Source organism: Danio aesculapii, chromosome 21 (assembly GCF_903798145.1).
Source record: "Danio aesculapii chromosome 21, fDanAes4.1, whole genome shotgun sequence".
Taxonomy (NCBI): domain Eukaryota; kingdom Metazoa; phylum Chordata; class Actinopteri; order Cypriniformes; family Danionidae; genus Danio; species Danio aesculapii.
In genome coordinates, this window is record NC_079455.1 from 12308690 (window position 1) to 12330148 (window position 21459).

A 21459-nucleotide genomic window follows, 5' to 3' on the forward strand; every position below is an offset into this window, starting at 1 on the left:
TTTGCGATGAGTGACTGAAAAAGGCTTTTGTTTTCTTTTAAATATGATTCATCCTAGTTAATATGTCAGTGTGTCGGAGAAAAGCAGTCCACGTGAGCTGCTGTGTGTTTGTGTAGGAGGACAACAAAGAGACGGATAAAGGAGAGAGAATAATAAAAGACAAGCAAACATTTCTATACACAGTCAGTGAGTTGCCAGTAGATGCACAATTACACCAGAAAACCACATGCAGCTGTGTAAGAACAAGTTTATTCTTGCATTAAAAATGATTTTGCATAAAAGTCTCTCTAAATCTATGGTATTATTACAGTATCAGACACATGTTAGGACTAAAGGAAATGGAGAAACAAATGAATTGATCCTTCAGACACAGAACATACTTTACAGAAAACTAGATTAGCATCATATGAGCTTAACAAACGTTAAAAATCACACTTTAAAACACATGGAACATATGTGGAACAGACGTGAAATTTTTACTTTTAGAATAGCTAAATTTTCCAGGCTCATTCTGAAAACGTACCGCTATATACATTTTTGGAGAGCACCAAATACATCCCAGGAGGTATGTTTTTTGCAGTTTTTACGAATCCATCTGAGGCAGCTGTGTACGCTTTTTGAGCTCTCAAATTTCTCGCGCCTGCTCTTCTTGTGTAAATCCACCAGAGGCCGCTGTCGACTGACTGACTGACCCACCCTCCTCCTTCCCTAAACCCAACCAATAGTGTTTTAAAAAGCACCGATTAACCCACCCACCCAGTTCCCTAAACCCAACCAACAGTTTTAAAAATCAATCCAGCAAAAGAAAAGCCCTAACCTGATTTTTTCTACGTTTTCAGATTTTACCATATTCTCACATTGTTATTTACTTGTTTGTTTTATTTTTTGCCTTAATTATTGTCTTAACCTCTTTCTAGAACCGTTTTTCCCTGGACTCAAAACCCGTTATCGTGGTCAACTCCACTCTGCGTCTGCAGATGTACATGGCGAGCTACTGGACAAACTGGTAACAGTGGGAAAGCAATCTATACGGAGGTAAGCAGTCAGCAGGTAAGTGAGAAAAGAAACAGCGTCATACCGCCCCGTAGTGTTCGCTTTAAAGAAGAAATGCAGCCACATGTACTTCTGGCTACATAATTCATGATCTCCAGAAATGCATATAGGGCTACGTTTTCAGAATGAGCCTAAGTTAAAAAAAATTTCATGTGAAAAAACTAATGCAAAAAGTGATAATTTATTTAAAAAGTTATCACTATTACACATTCCTTGTGCTTACTGCAGTAATTACAATTAATTATGCATAATTACATGTAACTAACCCTAAATGGCATTCTAGCCCTAAGAACATGTAATTAATTAACTGATTAATCGATTGAATAGTTACACTGTAACAAGTACACCTTAAAATTAAGTGTAATCCAAAAATGTTCCAAAATCACACATTTCATTAGTTTCACATGTTCCACATTTCATCCATGTGTGATTTTAACATGTGAAGCTTATTTAAAAAAATATTTTTTTTCTGTAAAAGATGAGCATGATTCACAGTGAAATGTCAGGTATTTTGTAGAAAGTTCTGCTTTCCTAAAGTGACAGTTCACCCAAAAATGAAAATTTGGTGTTAATTTACTCATATTCAGTCTAGAACGGTGGTTATTGGTCAAGGATAAAATGCAAACCAAGAGTTAACGTCATTTTTGAGAGTCAAATTATACACAAAACAAAAATAATACTTTTGAGTTCAGAGGCCTGTTGCACAAAGCCGGTTTTGGTTTTTACTCAGGTAAGTTCATGTTTAGTTTGAGTGTTCTGGCTCAAGAAGGCGGGTCGGTTTTGATCAGGTTTTGTCACCACAGTAACTTATGATACATGGTTAACCTGCACCGGAGCAGGTTGTAGCTATTCTGGTTTAGAGATCGCAAAACAAAACTGGACCAATCCGCTGTGAGAAAAGTGACATATAACTGATGCAATAAAGCCACTCCCAGTCTCTGTGTGGATTTCTTTGCCACATATTAAAATCTTTTTAACTAAAAACATTTTTGCTGCTAATAATTTGTTTAAATGATATGAATTATAATTATTTAGATTATATATCCAAATACTTTAGAATTGTTAATTATTATTATATTAAATATTTATTATTATTATTATTAATTATTTGTTAATAATTGTTAATTATTATTATATGTAAATATTAACATTTAAATTAGCTTCAATATATAAAGCACTTTTAATGGCTTTCTTGAGCAGTTTGGGCAATAACCTAATACATTATTAAAATAAATGATTGATTCTCATTGATATAACAGTATTTCGTTTAGTTCCTTCTCAAATTTCCCCTGTGTTTATTTCAGCTTTGTATCTGAGTTTAAGTTCATGAAATTTCTGATAATGTTATCTGAAATAAAAACACGAAAAAAAAAAAAACCCACTAAGAAGCACAGTCAAAAGCAAACAACAGGTGGCGATATATTTGTAAAGTTAGGTTGGCCAATTCGAAATCTCAAAAAAGGGTTATTATAGATTCAGGTTGGCAGTCAACATTATATGTTCTGACATTAACTTGGATAATTATCCATGTATACATGTATCCAGTAATACATGTTACAAGCCCCATTAGCAGTTATTAGCAGAAATATTTTGGTTATTGCATAGATGCAAGTCTTGTAAACAACGGAAATCACGGCACACAATCTAATATCACAAAAAGGAAATGATGGCACGAACAAGCCAAAAATTGAACATTACCTAAAATGTAGCGATGTACACCAAATTTCTGGCATCTTGCTTTGTAAAAAAATAAAATAAAAAGCGCACCATTACTATTTTTAAAAATTTCTTCACAAAAAGAAAAGACAAACAGATTTTAGATGTCATTAGGAGTAAATGATGACAAAAGATTCATTTTTGCACGAACTCTCCAGTAAAATGTAAAACATTCTAGACTTTAGACAATATTTTCTTAAAATCCTTCATAAATAAACATGAGCGGACCACCCAACTGCAGCTCAAACGATCTGTTAATGGTTCACAAAACTCACATTTAGATTTCTGTTTGAAATGTGTATATCTTTAAAATCCTGGTCTTCTTGTTCAGAGTATAGGTTATATATTATTATTTAGTTTAGAAAAACAAATCATTAAATCTGTTGTAAGACCTTCATATCCTTCATTAAAAACATCCCAGTCATGGACAAGATGATGAGAGTGTTACATAAAATGAGCGTATCCTAAAATAAACACTGATTAAAGTGCTCTAGATATTGAATGATTGAAATGAATGACGGACATTATAATAAAACTAAGGCAAAGGAGAGAAGCAGCACTTCAGGTCCATCCACACACTGTCTGACCAGAGTTTGAGGTGAAGGGAAGGATTCTTCATATTATTCACATTCTTAGTCAGTAAAATATCTCTGAAAAAACAAAAAAACAAATTAATAAATAAAATAAAAGTATGGCTCAATTTAAAACTGACACTTGTATAGTAGCCTTAAAATCTGATGAGACTGGTCAGAGATCCGTTTATTGTTCATTTTTGCTCATTCAGCAAAATTATTTAAAACCGTTTTTACTAATATAATATAATATAATATAATATAATATAATATAATATAATATAATATAATAAACACATATATTACTAATATCACAATATTACTAATATATTATTATCTAATATTTAATAACAATATAACAATTATATATAACATATATAATTATGAATATATTTAGCATAAAATATAATAACACTTTGAATATTGTACACACACATAAGCATAATAGAGTAATTAATATAGAATACAAGGCTATGATGGTTAATAACTCTAAAAATAGTATTTCTAATGGTGTGTTACCTGTATGATGACTGCAGCAAACACCACCAGCAGAGCCAACATCGCCATGCGGCCCAGGCTGCCAAAGTCGACATGTCTGACCATGAAGAATCGAGCCCAGCCCAGTTTATCTGCGGTGTGTGGAGGATAACGCATCTTATTGACTGCCTCCATCTTCAACTGCTTGAGCAGAACCCCACGCATGTGGCTCAGGTTATCAAAGCCGTGCTGGCCATGATAACGGCCCATACCACTGTCACCTGCAGAGGGAGCCAAAGATGTCACATACGGCACACACTACACAGCTGACAAACCATAGACACAAAATGAGCTAAATTTCTCCTCTACTTCAGGACATGAAAAGGGCTGTTGGCAATTGTTTACATTTTTATTTTTAAAAGTCACAGATTTATCGGAATGAAACAAAACATAAAGGGACAGTTCACACAAAAATGAACATTTATCATTTACAAAGATTATACAATTTTTTATTACAGAATATAATTTTTTGGTCATTTTCTTTCAAAATGTTCACTACTTATTTCATTTATTTGGGTTTGTGTATATATGTATGTGTATTTGTTTGTTACCACTAATTACAGTTACTGTGTTATCTACAACCCCTAAATAGAAAAAGTGACAGTATGGAAAACGCAAATAAAAAAGAAAGTGTTGATTTCTAAATTTACTTTGACTTGTATTTCATTGCAGACAATACAACAAACACTATTTTATGTGTTCCTCATGATTTTATTGTTTTTTTTTCAAAGTATACACGTATTCCAATTTTGGTTCTTGCAACACATTTAAAAAAAATTGAAACAGTAAAGCATTTACCACTTTGTAATGTTCCCATTCCTTTTCACAACACTTAAAAGACGCTTAGGGACAAAAGACACCAAGTGATGAAGTGTTTCAGGTGTAATTTTTTCCCTCTCCGCTGTCGCCACTGGCTTGCATGGTCCAGGATCTGTAGAGCTGCGCATCGTTGGATTTGCTCTTCAGTGTTTGGACTCTCAGTAGTGATTTTTAAACCACACTGAACTGAGCTAAACTGAACTGAACTTAAACACTGAAAACTGAACTACACTGTTCCAATTTACTATGACCTTTTATGTGAAGCTGCTTTGACACAATCTACATTGTATAAGCACTATACAAATAAAGGTGAATTGAATTGAATTAATTTTGGCCTATTACTCCTGCAAACAAGTCTTAAGGTGGGCAACAGTACGGGGTCTTCGTTGTCGCATTTTGAACTTCAAAATGGGCCACACATTCTCTAGAGGAGGCAGGTCGGGACTGCGGGCAGGCCAGTCAAGTACCTGTATCCTCTTACTCTGCAGCCAGGACTTTGTAATATGTGAAAATGTGGTTTTGCATTGTCTTGTTGAAATATGCATGACATATGCAATTTTGTGTTTATATTGTCTGCAATGAAATACATGTCAAAATAAATTTGGAAATCATCACTTTCTTTATTTATTTGCGTTTTCCATACTGTCCCAACTTTTTCTGATTTAGGGTTGTAAACCGATACTCTTAAAGTGACTACTCGTTTTCCTTTTTCCTCATTATATTTTTACGTTTGTAATAATTGTTTTTTTTGTATTACTTGTTAATTAAAAATCACCTCATGTGGATTTTTTATAACATGTGTATTTTTTATAAATAAACTGCATCTCATTTCGGAGGCTGCTACTGGTCACATACATTGAGGCAGCCTTTATGGCTGAAATAAAATATGCTGTGTTTTCTGTGAAGGCAACCCAGGGTGCTGAAATATAATAAATATAAACTGGCAACAGGCTGGTTGCAAAGTTCAAAATAAATACAGTTATTCTGACAAGGAGCACACATTTTCAAAGGAGAATAACTGACTTTAGCATTGTTTTTAGATAAACAAGTATGTTCACTTACTATGTTTCTTAAATATCTGTAAACATATTATGGTATTTCTATGCTTTAGAAGAGTTTATGCTTTACAAAAGTAAGGTAAACAGAAAGATTATTAACACTTACCAACTCCCCCAAAAGGCAGAGAGCTGACAGAGAAGTGCATCAAACAGTCATTGGCCATCACTCCACCACTAGAGGTCTCTGCTATCATTCTGTCGATCAACTGCAATCACACTACAGTTTAGTACAGCAGTCTGAAGCAAAACAACATCTTTCTCAAAGGAGTTTAAAAACCTTTTCATTCTAGGAGCCACCTACACAACGATATTCAATCAAAATATTTGTAAACTTAAATGGGAAACGAATCCTGGTTTGGTAGAGAGCTTTTTTCTTTAGTTTGTCAAATTAAAGAAATTTATCAATTATTGCAATTTGGTTTGATTGGTTTGCTAGCACAGTACATGTAATATGGCTCTATTACAAGTTTAAAAATAATATCATGTTTGCTAGAAACTTATAGCATGGGTGTGAGTTGGGATAAGAATTTATTTTCATGAACAAAAACAGTGCTATCTATAAAAATGTAACAGCTTTGCCTTTTGCACATTTGCAGATTATCATGTACAAGTATAACAGCCTCACTACTGTAGCAAAACAGTAGTCTATTGTTGTCTGTTGTTATGAAGAAATCTGAGGACATTTAGTTCAAATTAAAATTGCAATTCAATTAAAATGACACAAATGCAGTAGTTCAATTACATTATACATTTTAAATATTGAATACCTTTGTAACATAAGTATAGATGAATTGGTCGCATGACTTAAATGCTTCATCATTTGCGAACAATTTTGTTTTTTTCACTATGGAAAGGGGCTTCAAAAAGATTTTCATTTCTTAAAAACAGCATCTCAATGTGGACAGGAAAATACATTGTTCAGAGCTGCTTCACTCTGTTTCTGGTGCGTTCTGTGATGTATCTCATTCTCAACAGAATGTCATCATCTATCACTTTTGATAATTAGTAGTGGCGCCAGAGCAGCCTCTAATAACCCACTAGCAGAAACAAAGCTAGCAAAATGTGACCATTTACTAGCAGCCTGGAGCCCTGTGAAGATTCCCAGTGATAGGAATATTGACGTAAAAAAAAAACGCTGTAACAAAAAAGTACTTTTTTCCAGTAACGAGTAATCAAATAAATTACTGTTTCCCACAACCATTACACACAATAAAATGTGTCATATAATTGATATAGAATTTGTAATTGAGCTGATGTGAGTGGATGTGAAAGTGATTTAATATAGTTTACCGGGATTAAAACATTAGATCATTTAGAAGGTTTGCTGAAATAAGCAGGCTGAAATATACACTAGGTCCATCTTATGTATTCACAGAATCTTTGTTTCAACTGTGGAAAGCTGTCAATGTTATTTTTATATTTCATATAAATATAACAGTACTCTAAACAATACTCCAAAAATAACACTGTACTATTCACTCATTCATTCATTTTCCTTTCGGCTTAGTCCCTTTATTAATCAGGGGTCGCCACATGAACATCAACTTATCCAGCATATGTTTTACACAGCGGATGCCCTTCCAGCTGCAACCCAGTTCTGGGAAACATCCATACACACTCATTCACACACATAAATAAATTTAGTTTATTCAATTCACCTATAGCGCATGTCTTTAGACTGTGGGGGAAACCGGAGCACCCGGAGGAAACCCACACAAACACTGCAATATTTATACGCTAATTTTGTTACATTTTCTAAAAAGCATCATTTATTTTTAGAATTTTTTTTGTAAGTACAAAAATTTCTGAACCATCTATTTAGTTTTTTTGTTCCACTATAGAAATCATAATATTTACAATGAAATATTAAATTTGATAAGTGTCTCTCACATTGTCCTACAGCTACATTAATATAAGTATAGAACTGAGAATATTTGCTAATAATAATTTATTTAATTTAGTGTCCATTCGATTCAACATATATTTTGTGCATTTTTTGCAGTTACTTTCCCTGCAAATTAGTTACTTTTATAATGATGTAATTCAGTTACTAACTCAGTTACTATTTGTGAGATGTTTAAATAACATGTTCAACACTGGAATAATTGAGTGCTGATGTACAAAGTCTTCAAGAACTTGCGTCATAGTTTGCAAAGCCCTACTCTACAGTATGAATGAAATGTAAATATAAACCTTCTTGTCTGAAGAGAAGATGTACAATGCGAGGGGTTTTTCCCTCTGGTTGATGAATTTGATGGCTTCATCAACACTGTTTACGGTCACGATGGGCAGCAGAGGGCCGAAGATCTCCTCCTGCATCACCTTGGCATCAGGCTTCACGTCTCTCAGTACTGTTGGAGCTGTTGCATCATGAAGAAACATATGTTTTAAAATATGCTGTTTGCTATGAACATCCAAGACTTCTGATATTAGCTGCTATTTTAAATTACTATGAGAATAACAAAGTTACAATTAGCGCTAAAGCTATTTATGCTACAAACCAGTTTGTTTATTATGAATATGATCATTTTTTTGTAACAATATGACAGCAGATAGCAATATAAGGCAACAAAATGTGCAGCTTTTGTACATTAAAGTTTCAAATGGCCATTACGTTAAAAGTACACACTAAATCAAACTCACTCATAGTCTTCTAAAAGTCCTTGTAGTGAGTTATTAGCATTAGCTTTAACAGAGTGGCTGAACTATACCGATGTAGCACTCAGCCTCATTGTGTTCACCGCTCACAGCGATGCTGCTGCCCTCCATCAGTGACATCAGTCTCTTGAAGTGGCGCTGATTGATGATGCGGCCATAATCTGGACATTTCAGGGGGTTTTCTGTGTAGAATTCCTGGTGATCATCAATGAAAATAGGCATTTGCTCAATTGATTCAATTAGCTCAGTTTTATATTTTTTTAGTTATCCAAACTCACAAATAAGATATTAGCACTACTAGTATTCATGCTAGTACTGCTGTATATACATATAAACAGTATATTTTAACCTCAGTCCAAAAAATGTTATGTTGCATAGGAAAACAGCCAGAAATACAATGTATGAGTCAAAATAATTCATTTTAATTATATGCCAAAAATCATTAGTTAGAATATTAATATAGACTATCCTCCATGAAGACATGTTGAAACCTTCCTTTTGTAAATATATCAAAACTTATTTTTTGATTAGTAATATGCATTGCTAAGTAATAATTTTAACCCAGGCTCATTCTGATTACGTACTGCTATATACATTTCTGGAGAGCACAAAATACATCCCAAGAGCTATGTTTTTTGCAGTTTTTGTTTTCGCGAATCCACCAGGGGCCGCTGTGTATGCTTTTTGAGTTCTCAAATTTCTCTCGCAAGTGCCATTCACGCCTGCTGTTTTCACATAAATCCACCAGAGGCTGCTGTGGACTGACTGACTAAATGACTGACCCACCCTCCTCCTTCCCTAAACCCAACTGATAGTGTTTTAAAAAGCACCGATTGACCCGGCCACCCCCTTCCCTAAACCCAAGCGCAGTGTTTTAAAAAGCAATCCAGAAAAAGAAAAGCCCTCGCCTGATTTTTACCACATTTCAGATTTTACCACATTCTCACCCTGTTATTTACTTGTTTATTCTTTTTTTGGCTTCTGTTTTTGTCTTACCTCCTTTCTGGAACCGTTCTTCACAGGACTGGAACCCTGTTTTTGTGGTCAACTCAGTCTCAAGTCTGCCGACAAACGTGTTGAGCTACCAGACAAACTGGTAACAGCTGTCCATACGGAGGTAATCGGTCAGCTGGAAAGCACGAAAAGGAATGGCGCCATACCACCCTGTGGTGTTCATTTTAAAGATGAAATACAGCCATACGTAGCTCTGGCTACATGCTTCGCGATCTCCAGAAACGTGTTGTAAGAGTCTAAATTATCTTATGCATTTGTTTATATGGCAAAACATGTCTTGGACTTTGGGGGTTTTACGATGTGGTCACATGTTGATTGGTCAGTTTGAATGTCTCAGTATTTGGGCTTTGGTTACATGGTCAAGAAAGATACAAAATAGTTGGTAAACTTTGCTCTGTCTCTTTTCTGCTCTGCGCTTTCCTGTTCAGCTTCTCTCCTGTTCTGGAGTCTATCTTCTCTGGCTCTACTGCTCCTAGGCTTTCTTTGAGGCCTACCTGCTTTCTTTGTCTCTCCCTCCCCCTGTCTCCCCTTTTACCTCTGGTAACTGGGTACAATTATTATCACATGTTTTTATCATTTCATATTTTATGATTTTAGACAGTTATTTATAATTAATTCAGTTGTAACCATAGCAAGTTACTGTCATTAAATTATCTTTTTCAAGTATTTGTGAATGAATTTTGATCAAACATCAACACTTAATTGCTCCATAATACAATACAATACAATCACATAATATCTACACTCTCCCACATTTTAGCTATTAATACTGCCCTTATTTCCGTTTTTGGTATTAGATTGCAGAAGAATGATTTGACTAGAATGTACAGTTTTTTACCAACATACTGATAACTTTTTAGTCAGTCGGCAAAACTACAGTATAAAACCCATTCTTACAGTATATAGGGCTAGATTTTCAGAATGAGCCTATGTTGAATTAATTTAAATCACATTTTTTAAACTTTCAAACTTCAGATTTTTAAATAGTTATATCTCAGCCAAATATTCAAATAATTTCTTTTCCTGTCAAACCATACATCAATGGAAAATTCAGCTTTGTATAAAAGTCAAATATCAATGTCAATTTCCATAAATGTATGCTTATGACTGGTTTTGTGACACACACAGGTTTGTTTTTGCGAGTTACGTTTTTTAAAATAGTTTTTATACTGTACCAACTAGGCTCGGGCGGTAATAAGGTAATATGGCATACCGCGGGATCTAAAAATAGCAACGTTGTCAGTTTCAATACCGTCATAAAAAACAATGCACTTATATGGAGACAAGTATTAAATATTAAATATTATTTATTTAATGCCTAAAAATGCGTATGCGTGATTCTCATCACGGAACAGTGTGGTGGAGAGAGAGAGGTAAGACGGCAAGACCAAGTGACCAGGTCTCGAAAAAGAACACAAACTCTGGCAGTATTTCGGGTTTCGACTGAATGAGAAAGGAGACGTGGAATATACAAACTAGAGGTCTTCACTCCCGCTGCTGTACCACGGGAGCTGCGGGACCTGACCAGATTTCTTTCAGTGCGGGAATAAATTTCCGAATAAAGCATAATTTTGGTGACGTTGTCTGAGCCTTATGTCATAATTTTTTTTATTATGCACGGTAATACCGTATACCGAGGTAAAATAGGGAGGAGGTTTGATGGTATCAAAATTTGGATACCGCCCAAGCCTAGTACCAACTGTATTTTCTTTTACCCTACCCCAACCCTGTCCCCATACCCAACCCTCACAGGAAACTTGTGTACAGTTTTACTTTCTAAAATAAACAAATTCTGTATGATTTGTAATTTTTTTTTAGAAATGAGGACATCAGCAAAACAATACCTGTGTCATACTCATGTCATTTGGCATATTTTCTGTCCTGATATGTCACAAAACATCTACACACACACATACACAAACATGTTTACATATTTAAGCTGTGTTGTGTATTTGCATAGCTTAACTAAAAATACTTAATACATAACTTTTACAATTTGCATAATACGTATTTATATACTGAAATATTTTGTTTGTATTTTGTACAAATAAATACATCAAACAAACAAAGCTACAAGTAAAATTCATCCAAATTAAAAGTATATGATGTATGATGTTAAAATCTTGCTATCTCATGTGATATTTCATATTCATAGGTTGTAACCAGGCCCAAACTCTCAATATCAAACAACCTACTTTGATATTCTTCTTGATCTCTTCGATCACTCTGTCCTGCATGCTAGGATCACACAGGATGTAGTCTGGAGCGATGCAGGTCTGACCACAGTTTGAGTATTTTCCCCACGCAATCCGCCTGAAAGAGGACAGATCACACATGTCTGAAATCATTTCAGATTTCAGAGAACTGTATAAAAAAGACTGTGATTAAACTGACCTGCAGGCGATAGTGAGGTCACAGTTTTTGTCGATATAGCACGGGCTCTTTCCGCCCAGCTCCAGAGTGGTAGGTGTTAAGTGTTTCGCTGCCGCCTCCATGATGATTTTACCCACCATGCCATTTCCAGTGTAGAAGATGTGATCAAAACGCTGCTTGAGGAGTTCCTGCGTCTCTTTTACACCACCCGTCACTACAGGGTACAACTCCTGATAAAGACATGTGCCAATATTAAATAATTCAAAAAATATTGTGATAATGAACATCAATGATTTTGTTATTGATGGCACTTAATTTTGTAATTTTGAGAATATTTATTATTTAAATAATAAATATTATTATGCAAAAATATTTGGCGTTGCCCTGGCGACAACGCTGTTCTCCCCGTTGCCTTCAACTCCAGCAGCGAGAGCGTCAAAATTCGCTACATTGATCTCGTATTTAAAGGGTAACAGTCAGTTACAGTCCTGCATAAAACATGCTTTCTAGCGTGAAAATGTTGCACACTTTTTTATCAAATTCATTTAACAATGGAAGATCAAGTTGGCTGTGGGGTGGCTTTGCTCCACTCGATTATTCAATATGTTTATATGTCTGAAATATTCTGAAGCAGCCTTACTGTTTTGTACTGTCGCATGAGATTTCCACTTTTTTAAAGAAAAATATATACAACATTAATGCACATCAGTAACTCGCCAGTAACTTATTTAATGCATGTTCCTGTAAGAAAACATTGCAAATAATTGGAAATCCGGCGATCGCAATAATCAAACCCTTGAGAACAACTGTGGTCGGAACCAAAGTTCACAGTGACTGTGCTCTCTGGACTCCTCTCAAGCGGTGGACTTCTTCATTCTGATTGCTTGCCGCCGAACCGCGTCATAGCTCATTACCATAAAGTTAACTTGATTTCAACTCTCATCGACGCCCACACCAGCAAAGACGCACCGCGCTGCTCCTCGGCGCTTATTGAATATGTATGATTTTCGGCTACTTTGACGCTCTCGCCGCTTTTGGTGTGAACGTACAGTTAGAGTTTTCAGCTGCTGAAGATAATGTCAGGGACTAAGAGCCATTATAAATCTCGAGTGCACATTTGAACATTATAGTCTCCGTAGACTGCCATCTTCTGAGACACTTCTTTTGATGTTTACAGATTTTTACAGACATAACATTAGTCCTGTTTAGAGACCTCAGCTGTGTTGATGCATAAACGTTTCCAGCTCCGCCTACTTTTGAAAAGTGAGCTGAGCGCAAAATCTCATTTGAATTTAAAGCCACAGTCACCAAAATGGCACAAGTAAAATCAAAGAGGCAGTTTCAGAGTTATAGATATTATTTGTAGGTTATTTTTAGCTGAAACTTCACCTGCATACTTCAGGCACTTATTTAACATCTTGTAAAAAGGGGCATAATAGGTCCCCTTTAAAGGCTCAAAAAAACCCTGGAGTACTTTTTTTAACAGATTTGTGTGTGTTAAGTATCATTTAAGACAATGTTAGTACCTGTTAACTTTAATTGTGGGAAAAAACGGATCATTTTGAGCTTTTGTCATCTTCCGGGTTTAAAATCATTATTTGGGTGGGATCAAAAAATAGATGATGTAGCGCTCATCTGCTAGTGAGGATGATATAACAAATTCATTCATTCATTCATTTTCTTTTTGCCTTAGACGCTTTATTAATCCGGGGTCGCCACAGCGGAATGAACCGATAACTTATCCAGTACATGTTTTACGGAGCAGATGCCACTCCAGCGGCAACCCATCTTTGGGAAACATCCATCCACACTCATTCACACTCATACAATACTAGCACTACCTACTGTGCCACCGCGTTGCCGACATAACAAATTATCTTTAAATATTATATAAAATTACAAGTAGCCTATTGCATATGTAACAGGGAATTAACTTACTTACTGTTTATTTCTTTGCATTTTATTTAAAAAAAGCCTTTCTTTTTCCCGCTTTGCTGGCCCTGCCCACTCCTCCCTTTACTCACGGCACTCCACACCCATCTCGGAGCATTTTTAAAAAAAATTCTGAGTTAGATTTGAACTGAAACCTTTAAAGTCCATCAGTTTTGCCTCTTTGTCGCTATCTCTGTTTGAAATGTACATTTGCAGTTCTCTGTAGAACTATATTCTTTATGTGCTTCTCAGCACGAATGAATCTAATGTTTTTCTGTGTGTGGATGTCAATCCCCGCACTGGTTTTGAAACTGTACTTTTAGTTTTTAAATCTTGACAGTTTGATCAAAATAAGTACTTTTAAGGAAATAAATAATGACTTTATTCCAGTTTCCAGTTATTTATTGTAGTTTCTTTTCAGTGTCAGTTCGATATGTGTGTTCACAAGAGCAGTATGTGTTGTGACACGTTGTTCTCTGTTTTTGTACAAATTATTTTTATCAGTGCTTAATAAAAAATTACGATTGAACCACCGATGACACACTGAGAACGTTTTTGGTACCTTTCTGAGCATTGAACTTTTCAGGACTCTTGCTGTCTATGGAAGTTCAGAGAACTCTCCGATTTCATCTAAAATATCTTAATTTGTGTTCTTACAGTCTTGCAGATTTGTTATGAAATGAGGGTAATTCATTTTTTGTGACTGTGAACTATCCCTTTAACGTCATCAGCATTGTGTTAAAAAGTATTCAAATTTCACAGGAGGGCTATTAAGTTTGACTTCAACTGCATAGTTATTTCAACTGTTAATGCTAACAGCTTGGTTTGTTTTATTCATAAACCACATTCACAAAGGATTCTTACTTTGTCAAGGTAGAGCGGTAAGAACTCCTCCATTACTTTGGAAGTGTGAGAACTGACTTCAGATGGTTTGATCACTGCTGCATTACCTGCCAAATAAAACAGCATTCATTGTTACAATATATTTATTTTAATTTTTTATTTATAATGCTTTTGGGTCTGTTTTGACTACGAAGAGAAAAACAAAACCATCCCAAAAACTGCATATTTTTTAAATTAAGAAAAGAAACGTATCTTAAAAAGAAAAAGAAAATTTACAAATAACTTCTCAAAGCAATAATTATGTTGCTTTTATGTCTTTGGTAAACTTGCAAATCTATGCTTGCAAATCTGTGCATATGAAATATGCTAAACCTCAGACCTGACCTTTTACTTAGTGAAAGACTTAGACAGCAGATAAGGGTAAAAGCTCAAGCTATCTGTTTATAGTGATATTAAGTTCAAATGGATTACCGTAATTCAGACAACTAATTGCGTAATTTGCCACTAATTTGTAAATAATGTAATATATTGCATGTAGAATATATAAGATTACATTTAAATGCATAATTGACCAAATGAATGAATGGATAATTAAACTGACATTTAAAATGTAAAGCATTTGTGTTTTTTGTATTTTATCCAGGTGGTAACGCTGTTGATAGTGACTAAGGGAAAGGAGCATTGTTGTACTTTGCTCTGTTAGCACAGGGTTGTGTGGCATCAATAAAACAAAGTGCAGTGTAGCACCGCAATCATTACATGACTTTTTTATCAAATCACAATTTTTACATATAAAATACAATAAAAATGTAACAATAAAAAATTATGTAAATATTTAAAATATGTTAAGATCACTTAAGCTACGCTAATTTATTTGCACTAAATAAAAAGACAATCAGATTTTGACATAATTTATCCAGCTCAAGTACTGTTTTTATTCAGTTAAAATGGTTGATATATCAATCCAATATTAATGTGATTGTTCACTCAAAAATGAACATCTAATCACTATTTACTCCTCGAGTGATTATAAACCTTTAAGAATTTCTATCTTCTGTGAATACAAAAGAAGGTATTTTGAAGAAAGCTGAAAACCTGTAACCATTGACATCAATTTTAGTAGGGAAAACAAATACTACGGCAGTGAATGGTTATAGGTTTCCAGCTTTCTTCAAAACATCTTCCTTTGTGTTCAACAGATGAAAGAAAGTCAAACAGGTATGGAAGAGTTGAAGGGTGAATAATGCCAGAATTTTCATTTTTTTGGATGAACTGTCCCTTTAAGACTTTAAGCCAATTAAGGAGAATAAAAACAAGACTGTTGTAATGTCATTTTGTAAAAAAAATTAGGCCAAACTGAAGTTTATTTAGAGGTCACTTTGAGAGTTTAAACAGTTTGCCAAAGCAAACATTGCAGAGATGTTCACTCCAGCTGGTAAACACTTCAAACTGCCACTGGTCTATGGCATTTATATAATGGGTGGGTGTGGCTCTGAGGCTCCCCCTATGTCAACATGGTATTGTGGTTCATTTCTGTTAAGGTCAAGCATCCACCAATAATAACATAAACACAAAAGAGCTGCTTTACAATAGAAATTTAACTGTATTTCTAATTGAAAGAAACACTGACAGATTTTTATATTAATACTGTTAAGCAGCTTGCTTTAAAGTGATACATTGTAAAAAAATGAGTTCCACACTATGGATTTGAACATGAAGAAATTAAGCTAACTTTAGAAATTTAAGTGGATTGAACATAAAACAATTATCTCAAGAATTATGTTGTTTCAGCTCATTTTAAATAAGTAGTTTGAACAAACATTTTTTGCAATTTTTTTGTGTTGTTCACCCAAACTGTTTTCTTCTTACATCATTTACTCTCCCTCCACTTGTTCTAAACTTGTTTGAGTTTTTTTTTTCTTCTCTACACAAAGGAAGACCATTTAATTTTTACAGATAGTACTACACCAGTATGAACACGTCCCGATATAAGCATTTCATTAATTGGTGTAAAAAGATCAACATTTCACTGCAGATTTAGTTCACAATAATTTGATGGTCATGATTTAAATATGAATTTAATTTACAATAATTAATCTTTAAATTCTGCATTAGTAGCATTCAGTTGTAGGCGCTTAAAGGGATAGTTCACCCAAAAAGGACAATTTTCATCACCATATCCTCAAGTGGTTCCAAACTTTTATGATTTTTTCTTCTTCTGTTGAACACAAATTAAGATATTCTGAAGAATGTTGGAAAAAAGCAGCCACTGGCATATACAATATAGCACAAAGTAAACTACTATGGAAGTCAATGGCTGTTTTTTCCAACATTCACTGTAAAAAATGCAGGGTTCCACACAATTCATTCATGTTGTCCCAACACAAATTGACACTTTTAACAAATTTATGTTGATCGAGCATAAAAAAATTAAGTTGTCCCAATGAAATCTCAAGAATTGTGTTGATTCAGCTTATTTTAAATAAGTAGTTTGAACAATCAAAAAAATATATATTTTTTTTGGGTGTTCTTTAGTTTAGTTTCTTTAGCTGTGCTCTTGCACTCATCTATCTTCATTAGATCTACGTTACCTGCAGCTATGGCTCCTACGAGGGGCCCGACGGTGACTGCCCAGGGGTAATTCCAGGCCCCAATAACCAGCACCACTCCCAGAGGCTCAGGCTGGATGTAGACCTGGTCTGAGATGGTCATTATGCTCTTGTTCACAGGTCGAGGAGCAGCCCATTCTTTCAGCTTTTTCAAAGCCAGATTAATCTCACTCTCCACACCCAGGGTCTCATATAAAGAAGTCCCAAACTCACTCTGTCACCAAATATACAAAGCACAGATCAATACATGTCAGCAAATAGAGAGAAAAACAGGATTTATGCATATAGGCAAGCACAAGTCTATGCTTGTATGTTCAGAGGACCCACTTACAATGAGGTGAAATCTAAACATTTTAATTAGTAATTTTATTTTTAGTATTAAAGACATTACCATTACTATTCACACATCAAAATTAAGGAAAAATAGAAATAGAGTCAAATTCACCATATTGAAAATATTCATTATACTGTCCACCCTACTCACACCTTTTCTGACTGACTGATGTAATAACGCACATCTTTTATGAAGCTGCTTTGGAACAATAATTATTGTTAAAAGTGCTATACATTATAAACTTGAATTTAACTGAATCCTCCACTTGCTCCAAACCCGTTTGAGTTTCTTTCTTCTGTTGAGCATAAAGGAAGACATGCTAAAGAATGTTGGAAAAAACAGCCAATGGCTCCCATAGTACTTTTGTTCCTACAATGGCTGCTATTTTCCATCATTCTTCAGAATGTCTTGTTTTGTGTTCAACAGAGAGAAAGAAAATCATAAAAATGTACAACCACTTGAGTATGAGTAAACAAAGAGGAAGTTTTCATTTCTGGGTGAACTATCCCTTTAAAGGAACACTCCACTTTCCACTCTTTAAGTACATCAAAAATTAAGAACTTTGTATGTTGACTCAATCAAAAACGAAAAAAAAAAATCATAATATTTTTACTGTCGTAATATTTCATTAGGGTATCAATACTTTTACTCAAGAGCTTGATTTGTGTACTTCATCCACGGCTGACAGGAAAGCCCAAATAAAGAGATCAGCTGTGCTCCTGCACTCTTCTATCTACTTTAGATCTCCATTACCTGCAGCTATAACTCCTACGAGGGGCACTTTCTTTGAAAATAGGCAAATTTTTCAACCCTCTCTAGTTAAAATGGTCAATTTGAACATTTTGATTCCAATTCAGTTGATCTCAGAGTCTGGTGGGAGCACTTTTAGCTTAGCTTAGCTTACACAATTGAATTGGATTAGACCATTAGCATTTCAAAAAAGAGTTTTCATAATGTTACTATTTAAAGCATGAGTTCGCACAGATAATTGACATATGTTTAGGTACATTTGGCGAGCTTTTTGTGTAATATGCTCCGAGTATGGAAGGACACTCTATCTAGTGTTATTCCCATTATCAGGAGATTAAATAAATTAATTTGAAAGTGCTGAGATGGGCTGGAAGAGGGATATTGAAGATCAAAATAGATAATGGGGTAGGAAGTGCTTATTTATAGAAGTTTGTTCTACAGATGATTGAATAATTATATGATTGTCAATGATGAATTAGCCTTGTCAATGATCTGTATATATGTTCATCCTGAAATTAGTTAATAAAATATTTATTACACCAGAAGGGAAGTATAGTTCGTAGCCATATAAGATAGCATCCTTTTTTCTCCTGACAGTCTTAGTATATGATGAAACTACAAAGAGTCAAACTTTAAGTAGGAAATTTATAAAAACTCTTTTTTTTTACATTTTTAAATTTTTGAGTGAGATGCTAATGGTCTAATCTGATTCAATGATTTATGCTAAGATAAGCTAAACGTGTTCTGCCAGACCTTTGGCTGAATGGATTCAAAAATGGTAAAAATCAACTGTTTAACTCTAAGAGAGTTGTAAAATAAGAATTCCTCAAAAAAAGAAAGTAACTCCAAAGCACTCAAAAAGGTAGTCATAAATTAAAAGAACACTTCAATTTAATAGACTACTGCTATAATAATAGTCTAAATAATAATTTATTTTATTCAATTAATTGATTCTTGTAAATGTTGTTTTTATTGTTGTGTTATAAAAATATAATTTGTCTATGTCACAAAAAAGTAAATGGAAAGTAAAGTGGATGAATCACCAACCCGTTTGAGATCTTTTTTGAGGGCCTCTGCAATTTCCTTCTGTCGTTCTTGCATAAAACGCTGCAGGTTTTTCAGCTGTGTAATGCGGTACTCCAGAGATTTGCTCCGGCCAGTGAAGAAGGCCTTTCTGGCACGTTCCACTGCTTTCTGCTCTCGAGACATCCTGTGAAAAGAGGAAGTCATTGATTCACTCTGAGGATACTTCTGTCATATTTACTGTAGGTAAACTTCACACTCATATATTATGAGTGAGAGCCTAGCATAAGATCTGTTGTGAATTGACATTTGAGCTCCTTGAAAATGAAAGATGGAACAAACTTATTTTTCCAAACTGTTGCATAATATTAAAAATCAGATGACAGCTCATGACATGAGTCATTACCTAAAACCTCATAAGCATATTGCTGTCTAAAGTTTTTAAAACGTTTCTAAATTAAATGATCCCTGAATTAATTTTATTAATTTATGTAACTTCTAGTCATATTTATAGAAGCTGTTTATGCAATAAAATGTATTTTTTTTTAAGTAACTGACTTTTTATTTCACAGTTCTGACATTTTTCCTTCACTATTCTGAGTTTATATTACACAATTCTGTGTTTATATTACACCGTTCTGTGTTTTTACAATGACTGTGCATCAAAATTATGACATACAAAATAATAATTCTGAGAATAAAGAACCGCAAAACATAGACTCATAATTGCAAGAACGAAAGTAAACATTTTGGATAAAAACATGCTTTTATCTTTATAATTGTTATCCCGTAGTGGAAACAATCTTCCCTTAGTTCCCAGTTTATTTCCTGTTATAAGGGTGTAATTTTTTACAGTGAATTAATTTATAAATTATACAACAATAAATTATATTTTTTTTCTAAATTTAATTGTAAAAATCATAATAATAAAATTTATTACGTTATAATAACTATTATTAAGTTAATTGGTTATAATGGTTATTCAATAGTTATTATTTATAAATATTTTAGTTAATCATATAGTACAAAATGCAATTGTTTATCTAATTAATTACATGATTTCACTATTTAGTAGTGTTTACACTAAGATTGTGCAAATTCAATAGTCTATTATAATACAAAAATAAATAATAATGAATTGTTCGTATTTATTTGTACTGCTAATATTGTAGTAATACTGTGGCAGAATAATAGAAATACATAATATAATTGTTTTAAAAAGTAAAGAACAAGTGTAGTCATGTGACAACCTTAATTTCAGATTGGCAGTGCAAGGCAGAAGTTATGCAACACACAGCGGACTCTGAGACTCAGAGTCATGCAGAAACAAAATCAAATCATAGCCTTATTAGCCGTGTATATGCGGTTCATAGTGTTTCATTCAACACTCCAGAAAAAGATACGTATACTTAGGATTCTTAGCGTATCATTGCCTCTCGCAGTTGTAATTACAAGTTTATAACAGAAGTAATAGCAGGAGAAAAATAAGACTAACGTCCCTACGCCGTTGCATGATGAAGATGCTATCGGAGCCTAATAATACGAAATACATCAATACGCTTTCGACAGTAACAACAAAAGCAAGACATTTCAGTTCGTTACCTTATGTTATTTCGCAGTGCTTCTACGTCTGTCTCTCTTTAATAGTGTGGCGCTCAGACGAAGCTATCAGATCTGATACTTCAGTCAAGCTGACGATGGTAAACATTAAACAACTCTGTTCCGTTAACAGTAGCTACGCAAGCGGAGGAGGCGGGGTTTGTCTCCTGGGCGGGGCTGTACTCACAAATCCAGCCCGCAGGCTGTGGATTCAGTACAACAGACACACTCTGACAGTGGATTTTACAACAGGCCACGCTGCATAGGCTAGCACAGGGGCAGAGTTACTGATTTGGGGGCCCTAGGTGTATATATATATATATATATATATATATATATATATATATATATATATATATATGTGTGTGTGTGTGTGTGTGTGTGTGTGTGTGTATTTATCTATTGCTGTCTTTTTATATCACATCTTATTATCTACATTATTTGTCATGAAATATATTACACAATCAGACCCAACAGAAAATGTAACATATTTTAAAGACTTATGTATGCACGCATCGAGGTTGCAGAAAAAACTGGGAGCGCTAGCATTTACGGTGAGGGAATGACAT

General features: G+C 34.3%; 1 protein-coding gene across 1 annotated transcript; it reads right to left on the reverse strand.

Annotated features, from left to right (window-relative positions):
- Positions 1-233: 233 nt before the first annotated feature.
- aldh3a2b (aldehyde dehydrogenase 3 family, member A2b) lies at positions 234-21003 on the reverse strand. Its single transcript, XM_056446063.1, has 11 exons — positions 20894-21003; positions 19316-19478; positions 17167-17398; positions 14597-14682; positions 11822-12030; positions 11623-11740; positions 8467-8608; positions 7949-8115; positions 5862-5961; positions 3861-4099; positions 234-3419 (listed from the first exon to the last, which is right to left on the reverse strand). Exons 2-11 carry the CDS (start codon positions 19475-19477, stop codon positions 3402-3404), a joined length of 1473 nt encoding a protein of 490 aa, XP_056302038.1. The 5' UTR covers position 19478; positions 20894-21003; the 3' UTR covers positions 234-3401.
- Between the last annotated feature and the right edge of the window lie 456 nt (positions 21004-21459).